Here is a 25,273-nt window from a genome sequence, read left to right as displayed (position 1 = left end):
GGTTGGAGCGGCACGGGAGCCGCCACAGCCGCGCGAGTACACGCCTCCGACTGACGGCAGGCGCTGTCCCGCTCCCCGCCTCGGCCGGAAAGCCGCTCGGGGGGCGGCCCCTGCCCTCCCCTGCCCCGCCTCGGCCCGGCCCGGCCCGGCCCGCCCCGCTCCGACCGCCGTCCCGTCGGCGGCGCGGCGGCAGCTGCCGGCCGCCGTAGCCCCTGCGAGGGGAGCCCGTGGCCGAGCTGGGAGGAAGAGAAAGGCGGCGAGAGTCGGGTTACAAGATGGCGGCGGCGCTGCGGTAGCTGCTGAGGCGGCGGAGCGGCGCCAGCGAGGGCCCGAGCCGGGGCGCGGCGTCGCTCTCTCGCCGTCGGGGAGCCATGAAAAGCGGCGCGTTAAAGGCCCCGCGGTGCCCCTGAGCGGCCCGGCGGCCCCGCTTCCTCCCCCCGGCCCTCGTTCCGTCGCCCGCCCCCACCACCCCCCCCCCCCGGAGGCGGAGCGGGCCCGGGCCTGGGCCCGGGGCCGGCGCGGAGGCCCGAGGCCGGGGCTGCACCATGTCGGACACCCGTCGGCGGGTGAAGGTCTACACCCTCAACGAGGATCGGCAATGGGACGACAGGGGCACCGGGCACGTCTCCTCCACCTACGTGGAGCGGCTGAAGGGGATGTCGCTGCTGGTGCGCGCCGAGTCGGACGGTGAGAGCGTGGCCGGGGCTGCGCGGAGGCCTAGGCCGCCCGCCGCCCGGGCCCGGGCCTCCTCCCCTCGCCCCCCCGCGGCACCGGCCCTTGCCGGGCAACCCGCCCGGCTCCGGCGCCCGCGCCGCGCCGCTCGGCAGGGCTGACACCCGCCGCCGCCAGGCTTGGCTGCTGGTGCCTTGCCTCCCCGCGCTTATTGGAGAAGACCCCAGAGGATTTTATTGTTATTATTTTCTTTCCCCTTTCATTTCTTTAGCTCGCGGTTCCGCTTAAAGTTTCCTTCCCCCGATAAGCCGCCGCAGTGTTTACCACCGTGGCCCTAGACTTTCCTCCTTCCAGTTACCCTGGCCGGCTGCATCTCTTTTGGCTGACCGGAGATGAAGTTGTTACGTGTGACGACATCTTGCTCGTTTTCAGAATAATTTTATTCGGTTTTGAAGGGCGCTTTTCCTCCCCTTTTTGCTACTATAAAAAGTTGGTTGCTTGGTTGGGTATTTTTCGCCTAGAAATTCGCTGATTGCCTTCGAGTTGTGTGGTGTTCCTCATGTTTTATTGCACTTTAAAGTCACCTTAAGGGTCTCTTTTGGAGGGGGGAGGGTTCATGCTTACCACTTTGTCAGCCGACAGGTGCTAATGTGCTAAATAAACCACCTAAGACTGGTATAAATTACTCTGGAGCTGTTGCCAGGATACATACACTACTTGCATACACAAGATAAAGTCCCTGGGTTTATAGTATCTAGATGATTCACTTCTGAAGGACAGTTGAAGGAAATAAAAGCAAATGGCCCACGTGGCTTCTGTGGGCAAAAACATTTTTATGCTGGGTAGCATGTTACCTGGTGCAAATTTGAATAGGTTTGCTAAACGGCTAGTTGTTGCACCAGGTTTCAGGAGAGAAAACAGTGCTACAGAGAATTTTGGTTTAAATTAGAAGACAAAAATACATTTCGTTATGGATATTTCTGTTGAATTGTGTATTACCTGGCTTATTTTAGGGAATTGTGTTTAAGGAAGGTGGTTCTCCTGGACTTTCTGTAAGATGCAGATTAAGTTGAGGATATGTTGGCTGGCACGTAGGCGGCTGTTGTATGTAAGATGCATGGAGGTGTTTATTTTGTTAAACTCGGTAAATATTTCTCTGTACCTTTTTCAGGTTCACTACTGTTAGAATCGAAGATAAATCCAAATACTGCATATCAAAAACAGCAGGCAAGTATTATTGCTAGGCTTTATTTTTTCTGATTACTGATGCAGAGGAATTGTTTTGTGCTCAAAGTAATTGCATTTTTCAGAAAAAAAGGAAAGCAGCATGATATTGAATTGTCGATGGTGTTTTTCATAGAGGTGAAAAACTTGCCTAGAAGCCTGTAGATGCTATAATACTTCGCATCCTAGGAATTAAAATGTGGGTCTCCTAAAAAAACCCTTTTGGACTTAAGGCTTTGAAGAGAATATATGCAATTTGGATAAATATTGAAGTCACTATAGGAAAAAGAGTTCCAAACATACACATGTAACTTTTGTCTCCCATCCTAGGCCATGCGAAGTAATTGCCGAATTAGGAAGGCAAAACTTTGGCCGGCTCTGTTACGGCATATTTACTTCTTGAGGTCTTTTTCTGGAAATAACACGAAGGAATTTGTGGGACTTCTTTCATTGTTGCTGTTCAGTTTTTGTTTTAAGCCTTGAAAACTTCTGCTATCCTAAGTAAAGTGACTAGCCATGGTGAGACTTAATTGCATGGTTGCCTTTCCTGGGGGTAAGCCTTCTGCAAAACAAAGAAGTAAAACAGTTGGGAGCTATGTTAATAGGTCATTTTTGCTTAATCCACTAAAAAAATTAGCTTACTAAATCTTTTCTGCTTTTACTGGTTTTTTCATTTTTCTGCATTAATTTTTGGTGTGTCTGCCTACATTGTTCTCATGGTTATTACTGGCTTTTTTTCTGGCTGTTCCTTTGTTCTACAGTAGATTCTCTGTTCCTTTTGTTCAGTGTTTTATACTGCTCTTCATCATTATGGTATCCAGAAGTGTTTAAGCACTAGAAAATGGTAATTTTGTTCTTCGTAAATCATGAAGAGACAAATCTTTAAGGATTGTGTTTGTTTTGGTGACAAGTTATGTTAGGAGAATTTGAGGAGAGTTTGTTAGCGCTTGAGCACAGGCTGGTTCACTTTAGGTTAGGAGCAAGTCAGAGTCTTCGGCCTAGCTTTTCAGAAGGCTCTGTTTTCTGTGGTTTGCACTTTTCACTTGTTAGATATTGGTGGTTTTAGTCAGGTGTGTCACAGTCGTAGGCTTTCCTTGGGCGGGTCACGCTGAGGAAGGACGACAGTCTTCATGGAGCTCTGCAGGGCTCTGAAAGTCAAGAGCCTTGAACTGCTTCCTGTTTAGTAGAGGAAACTAATACATAATGAAACACGAATGCAGATTATGTTGCTGTAAAATTTTAAATGCTTCCTTCTGCAACCTGTTTTCTGAAACTTCATACAACTGATTATTTGAAAGCTGCCTTTACTTAATTAGCAGCAATGTTTCAAGTGACTTAAGTAGCTTTTGTTGTCATTTTTCTTGTGCAAGTCTCTGTAGGTTGTAGTTTTGAAAAACTCAGGCTGAGGTTTATTTTGGTTGGCTGTTATTACTGGTTCTAATGCTTGTGTGTCCTTGTGGCTGGAGTTGTTTGCTTCACTGTTCATTCTTTTGAAGAAGTTTGGTTTGGGGTTTTTTTTTTGAAGAGGAATAATGATTGATGATTTCCAGAGACAGGTTCTAAGTTTGTCTAACCTCTGAAATCATACAGCTTTTAGTTGACAGAGCTTTGTCCTCAAGTTTTATGTGCTTCCTTCTGAGTAGAGTAGCAAAAAGCAGACCTTAGTGTAGCATTCCCATGCCTTTCTCAGTTTGTGAGATTTCAGTCTCATCGGTAAAAGATTGTAGTATTTAAACCTGGGCATCTCAGGAACAGACCCTTTTTAAAAACGGTGGGAAGATTTAGGCAAAATGTTTTGGTTAACCAGAGATGAAGAGAGGTGGTCTTCCTTACTGTCCCTACCTGAAAGTTTAAGTCTATTACATAGGTAGCCTCAAGACTTGGAAGCTGTACTGCTCTGCCCAGGGCAGATGCTTGTACATGAATGGCAGCATGGAGGAGAGCTCTCTCTTCCACTTGCCAGAGTTCAACTGCAGATTTTCATTAAGGTGCTGATCATCTTGGGTTTGGGGAAAGCTGCAAGATGGTGCACCTTGATGGAAAGGAAACATGCCCTGGCTGCACATCTGTCTTCATATAAATTACTTGAATGGACTTAGAGGATAGTTATCCCTTAAATTGTGATTTCCAGAACAACATTCTATGAAAAAAGAAAACCAACTGATTTTTAGTTGCTGTGCGTCAGTCTGTGATTCCCAGTATTACACTGTTTGTGCTAAGTAGTACTATAACTATTGACTAACTGTAAACAGGGCAGGCCTGTTATCTGCCTTCTTGAATCATGTTTGTGGTCACTAGCTTTTGTGCAGAATTCAATTCTGTCGAGGTGTTAGGCATATTATAATCATGACCTCTTTCTCCAGAGAAATAGGACTTGGGTTGGGCATAGGTGTCAGGCTGCTCAGCATACGAGATAAAAGAATCTCTAATTGCATGTATCCAGAGAACATTAGAGCTTGAAGAGCTTTAGATCCCCCCTGCATTTTGGGGCATAGGCTTTGAGAGTTACATACCTCCACCAGACACCTGGTCTTGGCCAACGGGCAGGGTCAGATGTGTTCTGGAGGCTCTAGCAGGAGCCGTTTTTAAAAAGTTGTTGCCACACCCCTTTGTCGTTCCACCCCCTGCTTGAGGTTACTGTTCCCTGGCAAAACTAGCAGAAGAGCGTGTCTTCAGTGAGAAATCAGATGGATCCATTCATGTGCCCTGTTCTTCTGGCTCAGTTACGAGGGCAGTAATTTTCAGTTGCATGGCTGTAAGACTTTAAACTGCTACAGAAATCCTTACTGTGAACGCTGCCTTCTGATGCTAACTCTCCTTTAGGTGTGCTCTATCGGTTTTGAGATCTGAGATGAAGAATGTGTGCAAATACTGTCTTTCGCACAGAGTTGCCATCACTCATGTGACAACAGCAATTTGCATGAGGCATAATTGGAGTTACTTGAGGGCAGGATTTAACACATTTGCAGGGGTGCTGTTAAAGCCAGCCTGAGCAGTTGCCAGGGGGCTTCTTCACTCCTCTTGCATGCCAGCATGAGTATTCATGTTACTGTGTGACAGGTTAGATGTAGGAACTGATTCAGTTGAAATACCTCTTTTTTGCTGGATTAATATTTATCGGCATGTGTTCCCCCATCTGGTTCACTGTACAGCATGCTTGTGCTGGCGCAGGGGGATTGAGGGGCCAGTGCAGGAACAAGGAGAGGTGGAGTAGCAGACATTGTGCAAACCAGTACTGACACTGAAGAGGGGTTTGAACTACTCTCTTAGTTTAAATTGTTGTTCTGAATTATTCTCTTCTTTTGTTTGTCTTTATATTGTGTTTGGGTGAACTGAGGAACATTGCTGTTGCTTGTCAATGGAGCAGCATCGTGGGTGCTAATCTAAGCAGGTGGGCATGGTAGTCTCTCGCAGCAGCTAGGCCTGGAAGATGTGTCTCTGTGGTCTTCATGGGTTGTCTTAGGTCATGCAGGAAGCGTACGCCAGATGAGTAGATTTTGTATTGGTATTGGACAATTATTTTCTGATGACATTCTCTTTCAGTCTTTCAGAAATATTTTGGGAGAAACTTATATAACTTCTGCTTTGTGTGGGCAGTACAGATTGTAATGAGTACCATTCAGTAACTCAAGAATTCTCACAAAATTTTTGAGCGCAGTCTCTATGGATGCATGCAGTCATTTAAGTTACTGCGCTATATCTTTTATTTGAATTGTTCTGGGCTATGAATAAGACCTTGTCATGTATGTGTCCTTCTTTGTTCACTGAGGCACCTCTGAGTCTCAGCTTACCTGGAAGTGTATTGATTTTGAGTGTCCGGGCATCTGTACTTTCACAGAACATTTCAAGATAAACATTTCAGATTTTGAGTTCTGTAATAGCCATAAATTTGTACTTAAGAATTGTTATTTTTTGTTTAATTTCTGAAAGAGAACCAGGCCAGGGAGTGCATCAGACTTTTCAGTGCCCACAGTTGACAATTATTATTATTTTTTCCTTGAAGCCCAGCTCAGCTGCTCGTTCTAAAATGGCACACTGTAAACATAGAGATTCAGCTGTCTGTGAGCTGGAGATGAAGGTGGACAGCTGTAAGCAAAAACCGTGTCAGCTATATGAAGCTGTGCCATTTGTGCATGTGAATCAGAGCCCGAAAGCAGGGAGACTACCTATTAATATTTGTGACTCTAGGACAAAAGTGCAAGTGTAGTACAGGACACTGTAGTATAAATGAACAACTCTCATAAACAGCATTAAAACCGTAGTGCAGTCAGCTCAGTTCTTTCCAGAACAGGAAAACCTGGTTTCTTTAAATTAATATGTAAAAATGAGAAAAAAAAAAATTAGGTTGTGCAAATGCTGTTGTGTTTAGTGTGGCCTGTGATGATGTTTTGGGGGAAGGAAGCTGATCTATTGGTAGGCATTTGTCAACAATGATGCTGTAAAAAAAAGATGTTATGCCAAACCTTTTTTTTAAAAGAAAAAAGACAAAACCCCCAAAACATGCAACTATATATGGACATTGATAGATTAAGATTACTGTAGAAATTAACAGAAGAATTAATGCCATCAGTGATGCTGATTTTCATTCATTTCCAGAGTGATAATTGTAGCAGCTGGTAAGTTGTGTTTGTTGAGACAGACTTCTGTTTTTCAGATAGCTGTGCTGATGGAAGAGTTTACCTACTGTCCCACGCCAGCTGCTTGTCAGCAGTCCTGTCCCAAATGTTAGTCCCTTCTCATCTGCTGGGGGAATTACTCACTAGTGCTCCCTGCCCAGATAATTGCGTTAACAAGGGTCTGTTTAAACCACCTAAACTAACCTGATTTTGATCGAGAACAATTAAGAAATGCTGACTGACAGTAGGTTCAAGAGTAGCGATGATCACTTGGTATTTATTATGTTTTTGTCCCCCTGTCTTTGGCGGATACATGAAGGATGGTGACTGGATAGTTGTATGATACCATGTCACTGATTGGCCTTGTAGCAGAGTGAACAGCTTACAGATAGTAATCAATCAGCTTCATCGGTTCCTGTCATTTGGTGTACAAAGGAAACCAAGAAGTACTTTTGGGGTAAAGATGTGAGGAGGCAATGGCAGTGTCTGTTTCTTGTTGCCCCTGAAGTTTCCTAAGGTATATCTGGTATCTATAAGCTAGTCAGATATTTGGGTTTCGTTGCTAGGCTTAAAGGTATCACTTTGCATATTTGTTTACAATAAGTGATGCATAAGGTAAAGACTTAAAAGCCTTGATAAGTTGTGTGGTGAATATTGACCTTTGTAAAAGTGGGAAGTAAATTACCTTATTGACCATTAAGCAAGGGCTTGCTGGTGTTTGGTTTTTTTTTTAAAAAAATAAATGTGGTAACAGTTCAGGAAGTCAACAAACTTGGTGGAGTGTTGAACCGTTTTGCTGAAGCTCATCAAATGCACTGCAGAGTTAGCAGAGCGCTGTTCAGTTTTGAACATTTTAACATGAAGATGAGTTTCCTGTAGGATGCTGAACTATATATAACAGGCTTATATATATATATAACAGGCTTACATTCCTCACACTACAGCAGCAAGTGTCCTAATAAAACCTCATTAAAAAACCCCTTTTTAGTCTATTCAGAAATTCCAACGAATCATCTGGATATACTGTGCAAGTGCACAAATTGAATTGATAGAGGCAATAGTAACAGAGGAAAAACAAACAACTTGCTCAAATGAAAATAACTGTTGGCAAGGTGTTTGTAGCTTTAGTAAGAACTTAGGAGTTTTATATTATTCATGCTGTATGTCTTTTCATTCGGAAAAGAATATTTTAATGTCGGGCATTATTTCTCACATTGCTAAGGCTGTATTAAACCCTTTCTGAGGAGGAAACACTGTAAGCTTGGTTTCTTGTTTCTGTTTTATCAAATATGAAAAGACTTAAATTGTTACATTGCAGGTTTTCTTAATCTCCTACAATGTGTGCATTCCCTTTTCAGGATTGTTGGCTCAGAAGTATGTTGCAGAAAAATGCCATTATAAGTGTTTCAGATACGAAGAAAAGTATATTTAAATATATAATATGTAAGGTAGTGGTCATAAACTAGCAATAAAGAAAGATGATGTCCCCTATGGCAGAACAGGTGATTTAATGTTTTAGTGTCTTATGTTCTTTTTTGACAAGTGTAACTTTAAATAAAATTATTTCTTCTTTAGATGTACGACTTAACAGAATACAAATTAATATGCAGTATAGACCTGTTTCAGATACAATTAATTTTTTTGTTTTTGTCTTGAACAGGACACCCTGATTGTTTGGTCAGAAGCAGAAAACTATGATTTAGCACTGAGTTTTCAAGAAAAAGCTGGCTGTGATGAAATTTGGGAAAAAATCTGCCAGGTACAGTTAACTTCAAATACTCTCTTTCTTCCAAATGTTTTAATTTCTTCTGTGACTCCATGTATTTGTGCTGTAATTTTTAAACCTACTTGTAAAATAGGCACATGTTATTTCAGTTATTGACTTGATTATTTTTATATATGTTTTGAGATAAGACAGTAATTGTGTGTGCTTTCTTCTTAGGTTCAAGGTAAGGATCCTTCAGTAGAAGTCACACAGGACCTTATTGAGTCAGAAGAGGAACATATAGAAGAAATGCCTGAAACTAGTCCTCTGATTGACCTTCCTACTTGTGAACTCAACAAACTTGAAGAGATTGCTGACCTAGTTACCTCCGTTCTCTCCTCACCCATCCGTAGAGAAAAGCTAGCACTGGCCTTGGAGAATGAAGGCTATATTAAAAAACTGTTACAGCTTTTCCAAGTCTGCGAGAATTTAGAGAACACCGAAGGCTTACATCATTTGTATGAAATTATTAGAGGAATTTTGTTTCTCAACAAAGCAACTCTGTTTGAGGTGATGTTTTCTGATGAGTGTATTATGGATGTTGTTGGATGCCTTGAATATGATCCTTCTTTGGCTCAGCCAAAACGGCACAGGGAGTTCTTGACCAAAACAGCAAAATTTAAGGAGGTTATTCCTATAACAGACTCTGAACTCAGGCAAAAAATCCACCAGACTTACAGGGTACAGTATATTCAGGACATCATCTTGCCGACACCATCTGTTTTTGAAGAGAATTTTCTTTCTACCCTCACTTCCTTTATTTTCTTCAACAAAGTTGAGATTGTCAGTATGTTGCAGGTAAGTGGTTTTTAATATGGTTTAGATGGATTATGTATAGATACCTCTAGCTGTAGATTTGAAATTGATTACAGATCTTTAACACTGTGTAAGTTAATCATACAGGCTTTCATTTGCATAATGTTTTGAATGTTTCCCCTCATTTCTGTTACCTTTTATTTTGTACTTTAAAAAAGGTAGATTTCAGGTGAGTATATTAATATTTTTTAGTGGGTTGTAAACAGTTAAAGGTTCTTCTTGATTCACAAGCAACATACATGTTTTGAGCTGTTTTTGTATAGGTATTTAGGGAACAAGAAACTTTTTGTATTCTATATGAGGGACGTGTGATGTCTTTATAGCAAATTCTGAATCTGATTCAAAAAAGCATGTTCAGAACAATTCCTGTTATACTACTGTTGCTTTATGGTACTGATTTCAGATGTTTGTGTTTTAGTATAATGTAATTTGGTTTTTTTCTTCATACTGATATGCAAAAGTAATGGTAAATAACCAATGTGTTACTATATCAAAAAACTTACTGCATACTTTGTAGTCAGAAGCAGGCTTAAAAGTAGTGAGGTGTGACAACCAAGCTGGACCATGGAAGGAGCCTTGGTAAAGAGCTGTGTGTGAACTTCATGACACTTTGGGTATTTTCAGTTCATATTTTGTTGTGCAAGCTAATGGGTACCAAAGTGGTTTTATTCCGTTTCTGATCCATGTCCTTAGAAAAATGGTATGTTTGTGTAGAATAGAACATCACAAACCTGTTGGTCTTGAGTGTGGATAGTCTCTGTGCAATAGGAAGATGGAGTGGAGAAGAGGAGGGTAGTTAAAATTGTGGAAAGAGAGAGGCACTGGAGAAATAACATTACTATAAGGAATATTTCTAAAGAATGTAATAGAGGACTGGAAAAAAAATGAAAACTAAAGAATTGTAGATAATTGCATGAATAAGCTTTTGGACTTCTTTCTAATTCCTTCGTTCTAGTTGAATAGCAGAAAGAAACTAAAAAGTAAATTCCACTTGCAAAATAAATGACTTTGTGTTAAAAGATTTCCCTTTGTATTCTTTTTCATATATTACTTTTCTAAAACCAAAAATAAATTCGGTATTACTCTCCTGAGGCCACAGTCCTGTTTCCATTTAGAGATTTTTTAACTCTAAAGTTCTTTATTTTTCATTTCGGCTTTACTGTACTGGATATTTAATTGTGTCTTAACAGAAAACTATTATTTCCTGTTACCTCCGTACTCTTTGAAAAAAGTTCTGAAATCCTCTGACAGTTCTTTGCTACTCTGTCACTGCTTTCTTTGCCATAGTAGAGAGAGTATATGTCACATAGGTTTGCCTCACTGTTTTAAAGACTGTAATTGAGGCATGCACGATGATTTACAAATAATGTTGATACTTGCATCATTTGAACTGCCTTGAGAATTACAAATTAAGAGGCAGCACACATGGAAGAGATGTTATTCATAGCACACCTGAGGAAAATTACATGGTAGTATGGACCTCAGGTTCAGGACTGTTGTCGCAGTCCCCTGGTGTAAATCAGCTGCTTCTTGTGGCACAAGAACTCTAAAGCTCCTTTGGGTTTGGTGAACACATTAGGAGTCTTGTTACCCTGAATACATCAGCAAAGCTCCCTAGGAGAATGCAGTTTATAGGAGTAACAGATTGTGTTTGCTACAGCAGTAAAGCTCCTTTCTACGTGCCACGAAGCAGTAGATCCCAGCACTGCTATCGATGAAGGGCAGCCACGTGGGAAACTGAGCGAGCATGCAAAGCAAACCTAGATCCATCTTGTGCTTTAGGACATCAGGACTACACTGCAGCAGCCTTATACAAGCAAGAGATCTTTCTGTTGCCAGGTGTTCTGTAGTGAGGATTTTCTAGCTTATTTGTTGTTGATTGTGGTACGGTTGGTTTTTTTTTTTAACAGGCTTAATCAAGCTGTTAAAGCCAGCAAAGCTTAGAATAAACTAAGTCTGTGTGTTTTGCACTCTCTCTGATGTTGATTCCAGGTATCATTTGTTTGTAAAGCACTTCTTTCCCCACATCTTAAAATTTTCAGGAAAAAAAATTGTGAGCCTTTGGCTGGCATTCCTGTAACTGTAAAAATTCTGTATTTTGTTAGCTAATAAAGCACGCAGATTTTAGCAACAGCACACAGGGATAATAGAGAAGTAAGCACCCTCTACATTATGCAGTATAATGTTTATTGGAATGCTGCTATTCTGTTCATGTTTGTTCAATGCATGAGTAAAGTTCGTAGAGTTGAATTGGTACAGTGACGCATAATTTTGTAATGCTGTAGCATAACATTACTATTTGCTTTAAAATTTATATTGTATTTAAAAGGTAACAGAGACATTTGCTTTGAGAGAATGCCAACACTGTTTTCCATGTGAAGGAGTCCAGAGAAATCGATGTACAGAGAGGGCAGAAAGTGCCCAAACAGTTGAGATATGATGATGTTCACCCTGGTTTTCTTGTATCTCTTGAGTATTAAGCAACGGTGTAACTGAAAAGCTTAACAAGAAGTAGAAATATTGTCCTATATGTACTTGAAAATAAGTATCTCTTGGTAGTAGATGATCTGAATATGAAAAGCAAATAATACTCAAAAAAGTTTTCCAGATTGGAAAAGCTGAGCTTCATGCAAGGGGTGGGGGGGGCTTATTTTGAGAACAAGGTTAATGGGGACATGGCTGTGGCAAACTCATGATGTGTTAATCTAGTCACCCTTGCATAGGTGGACTGAAAAAATGTTTGTGATGTTGCAGATCCGAAATAGGGTAACTGTTATGTATGTGACATTAACAGTGTAGTGTGAATGGCATAGATGCAGCATGGTGAAAACTGTATCTTGATTGGCAACTTCTGATGTAGAAGTGTCCAGGTTGCCTTCCTGGGAGGTTACATGGACAGTGCAGGGAGGGAGCCTGGAATAAAGACGCTCATTTTCTGGAATTTTGATGCATGGGGGGGGGTGGCAAATCATACAGTTAGTATGTGAGGTGGGGCAGAGCTGTAAACCACAGGGATAGCATGGCAGAGAAGGAAAGGAAATGACACTTTCCCTAGAGACTAGTCATTCAGAAGGCAGTTCTAGTAAACATTGCCTATGCTCAGCTTACACATGGTTCTGGTCTCCTGGACATGCTTCCACTGCGCAGAATGAGTACTGAAACAATACACTGGAAGTGATCCTCCTGAATGTGTACCCCTGCATTTCCCTTTTTTGTGATAAAATAATGGAGGTGTGGAGAAAAATAGAAAAAAAAAACCCACCTTATGTACCGAATCTTCTAATGTATTTTTTTGTTTGTTTGTAATTTAGCATCATAGTTAAGCTTAAATTAAGTTTGACTTTCTACAGTGTGGGATCCAATAAAGATCGATGTTTTAACTTTTAAGGGGCATTGTGTAAGTTGTATTCTTCTTATGTGTTACGCAGGAAGATGAGAAATTTTTGTCTGAAGTTTTTGCACAATTAACAGATGAAGCTACAGATGATGACAAACGATGTGAATTGGTAAGTCAGTGGTCTTGGTGGTTCTTTGAATGCTTTAAACTACAGAGATTAAGTAGAAATACTGAAACTGTTCTGCTAGTTCTGCAGTCATTGAGGTATTTCTGTAACTCTAGAATCATTTCCAGTGTAGCTTAGTCTTCATTTGTGTACTCACTAGAAAAATATTTCTTGCAAGGTGAGCTGTGATTTATTTGTTCTAAATAATTATTTTATTGTTGAGAAAGTACTAGCACTAAGTTGACTTCCTAGTCTTAAAGGTATACTTTCTTCCAAGTACTCTTCAACATACCATATCACTTACATTTGTCATGTAAGCACTGCTTTTTTTCCCCTGTATATTACTCTTTCAAAAAGACCTTTCAAGTCCTATGACTGAGGATTACCAGTAGTCCCTTAATATGTATTAAAAACTTTACTTATTTTTGACTATGTTTATCACCTTAAATTGCCCTGTTAAAATCTTGCTTTCAGCAAGGGAGGCATCTTTGCTCTTTCAAACAAAAGACATGCCAGATAGGAGTATAAACCCTTCATATACTAGGTGTGATAAAATAGCTACAAGGTGACTGTATTTCTTTCTGAGGTAAATTTCAGTGTCTTAAACTATTTTATTTGTTTATGTACTTTCTTTTGCTTTCCTTTGTTGATGTTGTTGAAGGTTGGAGGAGAGAGAACTAGAATAATACCATTTTCTAGGAAGGCACGTACAAGCCAGTATACAGACTCTGATATAAATTGTAACAGTTTCCTACTTTCTGAGAGTTTTCTGAATCAAATACACCTTAAATTATTTTTTCCTATATGATAGGTTAACTTTTTCAAGGAATTCTGCGCATTTTCTCAGACGTTACAACCTCAGAACAGAGATGCATTTTTCAAAACTTTGGCAAAGTTGGGAATTCTTCCAGCTCTTGAAATTGTAATGGTAAGTGAAAACTTAAAGCTGATTTTAAAAAAATTTTAAAACCCCACAGCTATTTAACCCGTTTTACAGATCTGGTAGGCACCTCTTTGTAAGTTTGATTGGACAGCTTTGCTCTGTTGAAAGTTGAAGTTTATTGTAATGTTCAGAATCCAAAAGATGCCTACAGTTTTCTGAAGTAGCCTGAGTTTATTGCTATTATTTTTATTTTGCATGATGGAGAAGTCTGTGGTAAATGCAGTCCTTTTGACAATGTAGTGTAGAAATTGAAAGATACTCTTTTTCATGTGACAGCTTGATTTGTTGTTGTTGTTGTTGGAACAGAGCCAAAGAAGTATTTTTAGATAATCTTGGAACTTGTTCCTATCCGAAAGATTATGTAATCCTGTCTTTTCGGAGGTATAAAGCAGATTAATCTATCTTAATCAGTAATGTGGAAACATAATTTTTTTCACTCCTTTGGTCAAAGCAGCTGTTGCTGCCTGACCATTGCAATTCATGTATCACTGCTGTTGTTACTCAGAAACTACGAATTCAAGGGGTTTTATATTCTAGAGTAATAACCTTGACTGTTCTGAAAACATAAGTCATATAGATGTTCAGTGATTAAATGAATGCTAATCTTAGTATTCTTTTCCAGGGCTAGACCAGTCTAACGTTTCCTGTTACGCTAATATTTTAAGTTTAGAAATTGTGCAGTTCTCAGAAGAAATCCTATACCTTAAGGAAAATTATTAATAAATCACAATATAAAAGTTTTCTGCTTAAATTAGGGCTATCAAATTCACAGAGAGCCTTGCCTTCTTTCTAAAGGCTGTTTGGGTTTTTTTTTCCGTAACTGTATTACCGTGTCTCTTGCAGAAACTTTTGTAATAAAATGTTCTCAAAACTTTTAACTCCCTATTCTTTGCAGCTTTATTTGAGAATAAATACCAAACTTTATTTACTTTAATAAATTGATCTCTTTTTATTAGGGAATGGATGATCTGCAAGTTAGATCTGCTGCTACAGATATATTTTCTTATCTAGTAGAATTTAGTCCATCCATGGTCCGAGAATTTGTAATGCAAGAAGCCCAGCAAAGTGACGATGTAAGTAAAAGTGTTTTGGAGTGTGTTGAATATACTAGTTTTAGAGCAAACGGGGGGGGGGGTTGGGGGGGGGAACAAACCAGCAAAAGAAACCTCTCCAGAATTTCGAGTATGGTTATCCCAAAAATGTAGATTCTAGTAACATAGGAAAAAGTAGATTTGATACAAAAATTCCTGTTGTTGTTCCATGTGTTTACAGTACTAAGATTGTAGGTCTGCCTGACATGATTTTTAGGTGAGGAGGGTTGTGCTTGACAGAACTCCAGTGTCTAAATGCAACTCTGAATTTTTCTGTTTCACTTAAATTTAAAAAAAAAAAGAAGGAAACCTAATACAGAAACTAGGGAAATCATTCCACTATTGAAAGTGTCTCTAATTATTTTGTGGTTTGTTTGTTTGGGGCTTTTTTTGCAGGATATCCTCCTCATCAATGTGGTCATTGAGCAGATGATCTGCGATACTGATCCTGAACTTGGGGGAGCTGTTCAGCTAATGGGGCTTTTGCGTACTTTGATAGACCCAGAGAATATGTTGGCCACAGCTAATGTAAGAAAATACAAAGGGGTAAAGATACTTTACTGTCTCAGCAAAATTAAAAACCTGATAATCTCTATTACTGTTGTTGTCGTTAGAGGATTTAAAAAAAATAAAAAAAGACATTTTCTTTTTGTGTGTGTTGTGTGTGGTCTGATACTGATTTTAAACAAGCTAAAAAATAAGCTAAAATTTCCGTTAACTTTCGATAATAAAATGTTTGTGTGTGTGGCATTGTGCAAGTGTTTATTAAACCAAGCAGTCCCATGCTTCAGTGATACAGCACTATTTATGTTCTTGAATTCCAAATTGTACGTGTGTTTAGATGTCAAAGTGAGAATAGGAAATTTGTAGAAATTTGCTTTAAAACTTGGATCATTCATTTCTTTCAACTGCTGACGTTCTGAATCCAAACCAAAGTACAATGTATTTGTAATTTAATGCATACTGCATGTAAGAGAACGCATTGTAATCTTACTTGTGTATTGAAACACATATATTATATAGAAAGTAGTGAAATGGACCAGTTGATACTTTTTTTCAGTGTAAAAAGGTTTGCAGGTTGTTACTGATAAAATTACTGCATTTAAGAATGGTTTCTGCAAATTTTGTCAAGCACTTTGAGACATTGATGTATTTTCAGTATATATTTGCATCCATGGTGGGGATTTTTTTGGTGCTAGCTAGTTTGGTTTGATGTCTCACAGGTCTTTTCCCAAAATAAAGAAATACATCTTCCTTGAGTGAAGATATTGTTGTAGGCCCAACCAAAAAGATACAGGCAGACCTGAAGGAGGTGATAGAATCTTTGTAGGCTGTTTCTTATGTTACTACTCTTTCTTATTTAAAAGGTTATATACAAATGCCAGTATTTAATAAAGTTGTATTTGTTTTAGAAAACAGAAAAAAGCGAATTTCTCAATTTCTTCTACAACCATTGTATGCATGTTCTTACTGCACCGCTTCTGGCTAATACATCAGAAGATAAATGTGAAAAAGGTAATGTGGTTTGTTTGGTTTGGGTTTTTTTCCCCCTTTAAGTCTTGTAATGTTTTCAAGTGACTTACAATCCTGGTAACAGCGATAAGCCTGTGATGCAAGCTGGGAAGATGCTTGCTGAAAATTGTTGTTCCCCCCAGTCACAGCGGTTCTGTGGGCAGCAGTTTTAATAGCCCTTTCTTGCAGCTTTGAATGATAATGTATCTTTATATTGTGCTTTGTAAAATAGGTATCTCCTTCATGTGTATTGTTAATTGTATACTAGTTTTACTAGTATAATTTTAAAGAATATTTGCTGTAAAGCAGAGAGTATCTTTAGTTCACAGGTACTTTTTTCTAAAAGTTTACAAAAATGCTGTGACATTCATCAGTGGTTACATTATTCCAAGCATCAGGTGTGCTCAGGTGATTAACTCCAAAGCCTAGTTTTCACTTGGCTGCAGTATAGAAGTGCTGAAAGAAATCTCTTCAAAGAAATACAACTTGGAACTCCTTTATTTAGTTCCTTTTTATTTTTTCCTGGTGACAGTAAAAGAATTGGAAATGTCCATTTGGCACACGCAAATAACACTCATTGGTTTGCCTCTAGTGCTTTACAAACAGAAATTTAACATCATTACAGCCTCTTGAGTCAGACTTTTTTCTGAATGCTCATTCAGGAGATTAAATTAAATCACACCAATACATATTTGGTAAAAACATTTCTTTCATCTTACCCATCTTCTCATCTTAAGTGTTAAGTCAAAAAAAAATACATCGTTTATGCATTTTATGTGAAAACAAAACTTGCATCTGTAGTACTTGTTTTATAATATTATTTGAAAAATTTAGAATAGGCACTTTCTTTTAGTCTAAGTAGGAATAATATTCCTAAGTATCAGTTTACATATTTTCACCTAGTTGAACCTGAAACTTTGTAATGTAAATTGAATACAGAAATCTCAGCTGGCATGCATTCTTGCTGTATGTTTTTTTCCCTATAGCTTACAAAAACTTTTGATTTGATGAAAAGTTTGAACAGCTGGTAGAATTGATTGTTTATCCCCATCTTTTAAATATTTACAGTGCTTTGAAAACCTTTTTCTGTTGTTGTTTTTTTTTTTTTTTTATTTTCTATTTATCAGATGCAGTAGTTGGGTCCACTAAGAGTAATACAATTTGTCCTGGTAAGTTTTAATTGACCTTGAGTTTTGAAATTTTTGAAACTTTTGTGTGTGGTGGTTTTATTTACCAAAAAAAAAAAGTCCATACTTCTTTTTTTTTTTTTTAATACTTTTTATTGAAATAGATGTAGGTGCTTTGCTTCACTTGAGATGACAGGAAGGTGAATTAACATGTTCATCCGCTCTTGAGTTACTGGGTTTCACCTTCCCGCCCCCCCCTCCCCCCCCCCCCCCCAACCTTGCTACTGAAAGTTTAAATCATTGTTAGCAGAATCTGTACTAAAAAGACATAGCTGAGCTTTTACAGTTTGGATTTTTATCTGTGCAGGCTTCTTTTTTGAGCATTATGAAAAGACATTGCTAATTAGCTTCACACGAATACAGGTCTGACTGGCTTTTTTCTTTTAACTACAAACCATTAGTCTGGATTGCCATAACCAGTAACTCGCTGATCCTGGAAGATCAATTCGGGGTGATTTTTGTGACTGAAAAAAAAGCCAAATTTGCGTTTGTTGTTTTGTTCTGACCTAATGTCTTGCTTCCTAAAACAATCCAGTCTGCCACTAAAAATGTTTCAGGAACTGAATAGCAACTGAGCTTGGTGATGATTTGGTGCATGACAGTATATATATATTTTTTTTATTATTTTTTTTTAGTAACTTAAGGCATTAATTTTTCTTGTAGATAATTATCAAACGGCACAACTACTTGCCTTAATTTTGGAGCTGCTTACTTTTTGTGTGGAACACCACACGTATCACATCAAGAATTACATTATGAACAAAGATTTGCTAAGAAGAGTCCTGGTCTTGATGAATTCCAAACACACGTTTCTGGCCTTGTGTGAGTATGGAGCTGTTGTGATACCCTCCTTCAAGGCTTTCTGTATACTGTGTGGAATGCATATGAGTAAAAGTGTGTACTTAAATTCAAAATTCCTGTTAATTTCTGATTTATTACTGACTAGCTGTTAAGTAATTTTGAAAAAAAGGTAGCAGGTGTCTGTTAATGTAGACCAATGCAGTTTATGGTGGAAGGAGAATTGTTGTATCTTTTGAAGTCCACAGTGATCCTTTCAGGTCTTTATGACAGTAAGGATCATTTGTGATCAGCTGTCTTATTTAAATGGAAATACTGTCATTTCGTAATAACGTCATAAATCTAGTGCTCCTTGTGGAGAGTGAATGAAATTTTGTGAACCTTGGTATTTAAAGAATAGGGGCTAATTCTGGGAGGCGCCCACAGAAAAGCACAGGAATGAGCTAATAATTCAACTTCACCTGTGCTGAAGTTTCTTGCTGCTGTATTTCAAAAATAAATTCATGGACCCTGATCATATTCAAATACCGAGGATAGTCAAAAATGAAAGAAAGGTTACCTGTCAGCAAATATTTCTTCTGAACTTTCAGAAAGTGTTTTTTAATGCTCTTGGTTTGGGGGTACATCTTCCTCTCAGTAACGTCAGGTCAGGTTTTTTTGGTTCTTTCCAAGAGAAGCAGATTGGAGCCCTGGCATGTAGTTATTAAATTCTTGAATTTTTTTTCTTGATATAGGTGCTCTTCGCTTTATGAGGAGGATAATTGGCCTAAAAGATGAATTTTATAACCGTTATATCACCAAGGGAAACCTGTTTGAACCAGTTATAAATGCTCTGTTGGATAATGGAACTAGGTACAATCTGCTCAACTCCGCTGTGATTGAGCTGTTTGAATTCATCAGAGTGGTAAGTTAAGCAGCTTCTTCAGCTCTCGTGTGTATGTGGCATCTCGGGTAGAAATACAAAATCCAAATCTTTCCCTTGCAATAGTGTGTTACTGCTTAAAATCACAAACTAAAAATCCCATAGGTAAGTACCCAAATAGAAAGGAGCCGGTAAGCTGCTTTGTTCTTGTTTTACTTGATTGTCCTATCATATTTGCGTCGGCCCTATTTAGATAGAAGTCTGTGTAAAAGTATCCTGCAGATTCAGTTCTTCAAAGTGGTTGAATGTGTTGTTTCTGGACCAAACTTTGAAGTGAGGGACTAAGTGAAATGTGGTACATCTGAGTAAATCTGGGTGGTATTGGGTCTAAATGAGACTAATTTGACTATAAATTTGAATGATCATTGTCCTTTAAAAGCCTACACACATGCTTTCTTAGCCAGAGTCAGCTTTGAATTGGTAGCTTTTCCACTGACAGCATTTGTGGGAACAACATATATCTGGACAGGACAGACAGGACAAGCAGGAGTGCCCGGTTGGTTGTACTGCTGGGGTAGAAAACAAGGACTTGCAACAGCTCCTGAGCTACTCGCTGCGAATGCCTCAATTTGTGGGAGTCTTCTCAGGGAATCTTTGTGGTCTGGGAAAATGAAGGGCAGTTTTTAGCCGTAGGATATTGTAGCTGCTGTCTTTTCCAGCAAAAAGAAAATGCCTTGTGTCTCCAGGTGACTTTTGCCAGCGTGGTGCAAACATTAAGATTTGCCTGATACGTTGAGATTTGTTAGGTGGTGACTGACCAAATGGTGCCTCATCCCGTGTGTGCTGCTGTAGTTACTGAGGGCGAGGGAGCGTGCTAAAAAGTGCGGGGAGAGCAGGGCACAGCTGGACTCCTGTTCTTCTCAAGAAGGCTTAATCCTACGTAGCAAGCATCATGGTTTAATCAAACTATCACGAGTAGAATTGGGATGATACTGAGTATATTGTCCATTTATATGGGAAATTTAATAATTATTTCTAGATTTCAGCTTTTTTATTAAAGAGGAATCTGATGACTTCACATCTGTTCCTTACAATAATGTTTTGACTCTGGACAATGAATCAGTTACTTTTAAAACACTAAAGCTTCTGAACTTCTGCATGTTAGTATTTGAGACTGAAGTACTGGTTTGTTCTCATGCAGGAAGATATTAAGTCCCTTATTGCACATATAGTTGAAAACTTTTATAATGCACTTGAATCTATCGAATATGTTCAGACATTCAAGGGACTGAAGACAAAATATGAGCAAGAAAAAGACCGACAAAACCAGAAGCTGAACAGGTACGACCCAATTGCGATGTATTCTGGGACTTTCATGGAATGCCATTAGGTAGTCTCTTCTTACTGCTTGTTGGTTTTTTCTTTCCTGGAGGGCAGAAAAAGCAGAAGGCTGGGATTGGCGTTGTTTCAATTAGAGCAAACCCCCATCTGACTTTCCTTGTGGCCTGCTGTAGTACAGTTCATATTTTTCAGTATATTAAACGTTACATTCAGAAAACTCTCAGCTTATGAAGGGCAGAATCTTCTGTCACTCAGAGTTAGGGTTCGGTCTGTCTTTTTGTCAGCTGGTATTCTGGTGAAGCTTACGTTGACAGTAGAGTGGGGGACAGAGCTGGACTGCCTTCTCAAATGCACTCAATTCACTGTAAAGCATCAGAAGCCATTTCTGATCCTGGCAGAGTCTGAAACAGCAAGCAAAACTTGAATCACTTGTCATGTGTCTCTTACAGTGTTCCGTCTATATTGCGTAGCAATAGATTTCGCAGAGATGCAAGAGCCTTAGAGGAGGACGAAGAAATGTGGTTCAATGAAGATGAAGAGGAAGAAGGTGAAGCTGTTGTACCTCCGGTTGAGAAATCAAAACAGGAGGATGATTTTCCAGATAGCTATGAAAAATTTATGGAAACTAAAAAAGGTATTTACTCCATTTCACTTTGTCAGCACTGGAAGTGCTCTGTGCCACATAACGTGGAGTATCATGTAAACAAACCAGTTGCTTGTGCTCTGTATAAGCAGGAGTAAGTGTATTCTGTGTAATTAAGTAATGAATTCTTAACATGTCTTTGCAAGCTAGTTTAGGATTAAAATAATGAGTAAATTGCTCCAAGTGTGCATCTCGTTTAAATGACATTCAAAAGCAAAACTTTACATGCACTTGTGCGCGCTGAGTGAGCAATGTCTGCACGTCCACAGCATCTGTGCCATGCTCAGTTTGAATGCTAGCATGCTTTGGATGAGGTCAGTAGGTGAGCCCTTGATTTAAACTGAATTAAAAAGATAAAAAAAGGTGGCTTTTGCCCTGTGATTATGCTGTGATGTGGATTGTACTCCATGGTGTACAGCTGATACCTAAGTATGAAAATGTTTGTCCCTCAGCTAAGGAGAGTGAAGACAAAGAGAATCTTCCAAAAAGGACTTCAGCTGGGGGATTCAAATTCACTTTTTCCCACTCAGCCAGCGCAGCCAATGGTGCAAACGGCGCAAACAGTAAATCCGTGGCAGCTCAGACGTCACCAGCAAGCTCCAATGGCTCCTCTTCAAAGAACGCAACCCTGACCACAGCGGTGACAGCCACAAAGGTGGGAGAACTTGTACAAAAGCTGCTGTCCTCGCTTAGGACAGCAGAGCAGTATCGTGAGACTTTACTGGTTGTAATGTGGTAAGGTCTCCAGGCAGCGTATCTTATTGATGTGTAAATTCATCCAAAGGCCTGCCTAGTTAAACCCTTACTAGTTTCGGGGAAGGTTTAAGGAAGTATTAGGTGGACTGGAGTCTGTTGGTGATCTGGTGGGCAGAGTTTAATCTTGCATCTTCTGCCTAATTTAGCGGCTCCCACTCCTCAGCTCTAACTGTCCAGTTGCTGCTCTGTGTGTGTGTGATACACATAGGAAATTGGGGGTTTTTTTCTGGATTAATGTTAGTGCCCTCCTGCCATCAGGGAATTAGTAAGTGTTTGTAAGCAGATGAAATACAGTAAGTAAGAATTCCAAGGCCAGATCCAGAGGAGCAAGGAAGTTGCAGTACTTCTTAACCATGTCTCAAGACAAATGAGTCTTAGAATGAAAAAACCATCACCAAGAAACCTTCTGCGGCAGGCTTGCATGTCCCGGGCAGGTTGGCTGGGGGTTATGTACTAAAATTGCATGTTCCTGGGTATTTTTTTCAGTGTGAGATTTTCTTTTTTTTTTCTTTTTTCTTTTTTTTTTTAAATTGGCAGGGAAGTCTAGTTGGCCTAGTGGATTATCCTGATGATGAAGATGATGATGAAGAGGAGGAGACATCTCCAAGGAAAAGACCTCGTCTGGGTTCATAAATGAAACCAAAACTTTGGAATAAAAACTTTTATTATGGGGTTTCAAATGCTGCAACTGTTTTAAGAGCTAAAAAGGATCTGATTCAGAAAGCTTTCTCCCATGAGTATATAAGATAATACAAGGAGTAGCAAAAGAAACTCAGTTATCAGCTAGAAAGGGTTAGTTCTGTAAACACAAAGCTTCCAAGGAACTGAATATCTTTCTAGTAAGTAAGGAGTCTGCCATTCAGGCTGTCAAAAAAATGAAAAATTAAAAAAAAAAGTGGGTTAGTATTCACAGAACCTGGATGATGGCTTCTCAGCAAGGAAAGTCTCAGGTGTTGGGAGGGCAGGGGGAGGGAAAGGTATGGTAAACACTTTTTTAAAAATATTGCAGGGTTTCCCCGGCGTTTAACAGAAGTAGAAAAAAAAAATCAAGCTTAAATTTTGAACCCAGTAATCTTAATTTTGTAATGGTGCTGTCAGTTGTGTTCTTTTAGCAATGCCTCTTTTAAAAAAATTTTAAGGGAAAACTAACTCTGTTTGCCTAAGAACAATCCAGATTTTGGGACCATTTCTTACCAATTAAATCGCATTTCTCATGGTTGGAGGGAGGGACACTGCAGTTATAGTGCATGTTGAGTTGTTTAAAACAGTTAAAAGTAAGTTTTAATTTGTATTTTTCAAGAGAAAATGGAAGCTGGATGCAAAATGGATGGGTTTGCTTGTTTTTTTCGATTAGACATCCAGTCATATCTATGCCAAGAACGATCGCTTCCAAAATAGCTCCAGGAGCTGCTTGTGTCAAACTGGTGCTGTACACAGCACACCCGAGTAGCTGTCGGCTTCACATTGTGGAAGATACCGAATTTGAATCACTTTCTGTGTTGTTAAACGAGCTGTCTCTTCTCGGAGCAGCAAGCCATTTTCCTGTTTGCGAGTTTAAATTGCGTAATTGAGGTGGTAATAAGAAACACTAACAGGTTTTTCATAGTGATGAATTTAGCAGCGTTTTAACACCAAAGTCACTTTGGACCAAGACGGAATTATTACTAACAGAAAACTGGTCTTTGAGGCAGAATCAACAAGCAGCACCTGAACCTGGGTGTAATACGAAAGCTGCTTTTTTAACCAATAAAAGCACATTCCATGTAGGTAAGCAAACTGCGACAAAAATAGATGAGTTGATGGCGATAAGAGGCAAACAGTCCAGGTTTTATTTGCAAGAGCAGCAAGTGAACTGTAAATATTTTAATGTTAGTTTGCCCATATGTGATCTGAGATCATGATGAAGTGAGAGGAAATTGATGTGTCAGAAATGTTAAAATACGAAACCAGCTGCAATCCACCACATAGATCACTCTTGTAATATGTGTTATGGGTCCATTTCTCCTGGAATAGTTTAAACTGAAGCAGTTTCTCTGTTTTGGAGATTTTTGTAGTTAATTTTAATTTTAGCTATCGTTTGGAAAAAGATGGGCTGTCTGTGTAGATATGAAGTATAGTTTTTTTCCATAAAACAGAAGTTTATTTTGTATTAAAAATACCACTGTACTTGTTTTACACCATTTGTATACATGTGGTGATATTAATGCTGAACTGTAAAATTCAGGAATTAAAATGTGACCCTGTAATTCCATAATTATTGCTTTTGTTTGGTTTGTTGTACATGGTAAGTTAACTCAGAATTTTAAATGTGGCCATTTTAGAATATTTTTTAAGATAGCTATCCATGCAGTTTTAAAAAGTAACTCTATACCACTAGATGAAATCCCAGAGGGAATGTGTGAGTTCTTCCTGACGCATTAAGCTAGACCCAAGCGTTCTGATGGATGATAAGACCTGGGGACAGTGGTGTTGCCCTCTGTGGGCTCCAGGCGACCAAGAATGGGACTCCTCATTTTTCACCTGTGCAATGAAACACCCCGTCAGCTCCAAACGCAGAGGATCTGAGGAAGTGTTTGCTGGTAAAGCGTAGCTCCAGTGTCATCGTTGTGCGCTCGCTCTCGTGCTCACGATCATCTGGTTCTCTTCCTGATGAGTCTTTTCTCTCCATCGGTAACGATGACTAACTTCCTCCAGCGCTCTACATGCTACGTGAGCAGCAGAGTTATGTGGTATGTGCCTTTACTCACCTGAGGCTGAAAAATTGCATCACCTGGTCTGCGGACCTGAGTTGTCCCAATTCTTTTTAACAGCTACCCAGAACAAGTTCTGTGGGGGTCTCCGACAGAAGTGTGTTAGTTCCTGCTCTGTTCCCCACCACCCCAACTCTTCCCTGAAGTACTGTAAGGAGCTTTAAAAATACTTTCAGACCAACCTGAGGTTTTTTTTACAGCAAAAACAAGAATGTCATGAATTTTTATAGTTCCTACAGAAAGACTGCGTAAAGTGGCATTAGATGTCCCGTTTAAAAAAAAAAAAATTACAATCCCTGTAGAAGGTGACATGCAGCACCCTTTTTAACTGGTTTTTGTCTGGGGCCGTCACCCCCACAGACGCTGTTTCCCAGTCTGACCTGGTCGGTGCTGCCTGGGTTCTGCCTGTGAGCAGCCGCGTTCCCGTGCCTGGGGTCCTTCCACAACCGCTCTTTTTGGAAAAGAAAAGAACATCTGCCAACATGTATCAGTTATAAATACTATTTTAATAAAAAGTTACATTGGAACTTGAATTGGTGGGTTGTTTCTTTTAATGTGAGTTACTGTTGCAGTCGGCTGTGTAATGACATAGTGCAAAGGATAAACTGAAGCCAGGAGAGAGGCTAAGTCTGTCAAAGCTGAACTAGTAAACAAGATTTTTTAAAGATTTCTACTTTGAATCCAAATTGCTGGTGAAATCCCTAGCTTTTACTTTGTAACTAAAGCAATTAGTTTTACTTGAAGTTGCATTTATAGCAGAACAGAACCTAAGGACTGGTAAACTGCCTCAAAAG

General features: G+C 39.4%; 1 protein-coding gene across 2 annotated transcripts; it reads left to right on the top strand.

Annotated features, from left to right (window-relative positions):
- The first annotated feature begins 240 nt into the window (after positions 1-240).
- PPP4R3B (protein phosphatase 4 regulatory subunit 3B) lies at positions 241-23,983 on the top strand. Of its 2 annotated transcripts, none has more exons than XM_075035375.1 (16): positions 241-687; positions 1,844-1,899; positions 8,173-8,271; positions 8,455-9,075; positions 12,522-12,599; positions 13,408-13,524; positions 14,496-14,612; positions 15,027-15,158; positions 16,043-16,145; positions 17,270-17,311; positions 17,993-18,151; positions 18,862-19,031; positions 20,191-20,330; positions 20,780-20,964; positions 21,504-21,628; positions 22,267-23,983. In XM_075035375.1, exons 1-16 carry the CDS (start codon positions 546-548, stop codon positions 22,360-22,362), a joined length of 2,382 nt encoding a protein of 793 aa, XP_074891476.1. In that variant the 5' UTR covers positions 241-545; the 3' UTR covers positions 22,363-23,983. The 2 variants fall into 2 exon arrangements, with proteins under 2 accessions (XP_074891476.1, XP_074891475.1); XM_075035374.1 differs by having other exon boundaries at positions 244-687; positions 21,426-21,628.
- Positions 23,984-25,273: the final 1,290 nt, after the last annotated feature.

Source organism: Buteo buteo, chromosome 9 (genome assembly GCF_964188355.1).
Source record: "Buteo buteo chromosome 9, bButBut1.hap1.1, whole genome shotgun sequence".
In the NCBI taxonomy this organism is placed as follows: Eukaryota; Metazoa; Chordata; class Aves; order Accipitriformes; family Accipitridae; genus Buteo; species Buteo buteo.
This window is presented reverse-complemented; position numbering and strand designations above follow the sequence as displayed.